The sequence below is a fragment of the Nansenia antarctica genome (assembly GCF_963989245.1).
Source record: "Nansenia antarctica genome assembly, contig: SUPER_7_unloc_1, whole genome shotgun sequence".
NCBI lineage: Eukaryota > Metazoa > Chordata > Actinopteri > Argentiniformes > Microstomatidae > Nansenia > Nansenia antarctica.
In genome coordinates this window covers 423,739-425,827 of record NW_027663473.1, presented here as the reverse complement: position 1 = coordinate 425,827, position 2,089 = coordinate 423,739, and the positions used below count along the sequence as shown (strand labels likewise).

The window sequence follows — 2,089 nt, the reverse complement described above, 5'->3', positions numbered from 1 at the left end:
CGCAAACCGGCCATCGCCGCTACGCAAACACACGCATACACACCAACAACACACACACACACACACACACAAAATGAAATGTCACAAAAGGAATGACACACTGCAGAAAATGAGAATCAACTTTACAGACCAGACAGTGTCAACGCTTTCCTGTGAATGGGCGTGAAAAGACCAACTGGACCCAACTACTACAACCACCGCTCCTCCAGCGGAGCCCATTCCTGTTTTCATTCCCAAAAAACTCTATTCTTATTTGACAACATTTCACCTGCATACAGCTCTGGAAAAGGCCCCTCGGATTGGTAGGGGTTAGGGGGCAGGGTGGGGGGGTTCTGGGGGTAGGAGAGGGGGGGGACACGGACTATTTAGAGGGGCAGTGAAACAGGCGGGGTACAGCAGCTTGACGATAGGGGGCTGGAGGATGTTTAGGATCAAACCGTGAACTCTGCAAATGAGCTCTCAAAAACGTTTGGACGATTATTGAGAGAACTATTCATCGCTAACAGTTCCAGATCCATGTTGTTTCTGTTGCTCTTTTAGATCCGGTGTGTGTCTTAGAAGCAGGCCAGCCTGGGTCGACCCGGGTCAGCCTTGTAGTGGAAAAGCACCATTATTCGGTCAAGATGTGTTCGGGGTTGGGTCAGCCGCCCTGACCATAATAAGCATGTTGCCTGGCCACTTCAACACCATGTCAACAACCCCACAATGTGCTCTGGCCTGGGTACAGTCTAAACAGCCCTGGTGGTGTTCGGTTATCAGACTACTTGGATCTGGATCTGGATCTTGTTCTGATCACATCCACACAGCCCACACGTGTCTGGCTGCAGCACGTCTATGGGGGGGGGGGGGGATGCTGTGGTTATTATGACATGACGATATGAAACGTAGCAGCAACCATTCATTGCGATCAAACATGTTTGGGTTGTGTGTCTCCGTGTTTGTAAGCAGGGTCGGTTGGAGCGAGAGTGTGTGAGATAAAAAAAGTTTTTTTTTTTAAAAAGAAGAAAAAGTGGTTATAATATCGTGAGCTTAGAATGATAAGGTTCTATCTCCGTTTAGGGTGGTTCAGAGATATTGAGCGTCAACGTTTTTACATTCCATTATGTTCTGTGAGATGGAACCTTTGTATTTTATGAATTACTAACTCAAAAAATTCTACATTTTAAAAAATAACACCACACAGGCATTAATAAACACCTAATGGATCAGATGATGTAAAAAAAACTCAATTTAGACAAAAATGGAGATAGAACCTTATAATTCTAACGTCATGAGGAATTGTCCCTCGTACCCTAAAACGCAGGTTTATTCCATTCAGCATGTTTCATGTTGAATAAAAACATACAGCCTACGTGTGTTTATTAACTATTCAATCATAAGAAATAAAAAATAAACATTCCCCCAAAACTCACCTAAGAGGAGACAGAAGAGATCCAGCCCTATTAACAGTTTCCTCTTGCTGTTGTCGATCCCGTTATTGTTGTTGAGCGCGGAGGTCCCTGTCCCGTTCCTGGTCTCTTGAGCCATCGCTGCTTTCTCATACATGTACTGTTGCATTGATCGGTCAACTCCCCAACTCTCTGCGTTCGGTTCCAGTCCCTCAAAACTGTTCTCAAACGTAACGTGTCCGTAAATATTACAGCCAGCGGGAGAATGAGAATGTCATTCAGTCACTTACTATGAGGATGAACTCACTCACTTCCCAACCCCGGGAGAGAGGGTCTTGTATAATAAAGTTGTCCGGACTGGGACGTCCCGTATGCGTGTCCCGTATGCGTATTTCGCTTAGGAAAATCTCCTAAGATGTTTTCAGCTGAAAGTTCGGCGCTTAAGATATCAGTGATCGTGATCGATCTTGTTCCGCTGTTCAACCTGCACCTCCCAGAAAAAAACCAAGTCAAAACGGTGCTGGAGAAAAAAAGAACTCCAACTCTCCCTCTCCAGGTCTCTGTGTCCGGGCTGGCAGGGGGGGGAACGAACAGCGCTCTGAGCAGAGAGAGAGAGAGCGACTCTTGTTATAATCAATCCTTCCTCTCCTCCTCTCCTCCTCCCCCTTCTCTTGTCGGTTCCTTCAGCAGCCTCAAGGCTC

General features: G+C 46.2%; 1 protein-coding gene across 1 annotated transcript in view; it reads right to left on the bottom strand.

The window, feature by feature from the left end:
• The window catches only part of LOC308163190 (phospholipid phosphatase 3-like), a gene marked incomplete at its 3' end in the record, with an annotated part of 23,324 nt that extends 21,235 nt beyond the window's left edge, over positions 1–2,089 (bottom strand). The window contains 1 exon segment of the mRNA XM_080550707.1: positions 1,413–2,089. Within this exon segment, the coding sequence (XP_080406833.1) occupies positions 1,413–1,557 (145 nt within the window).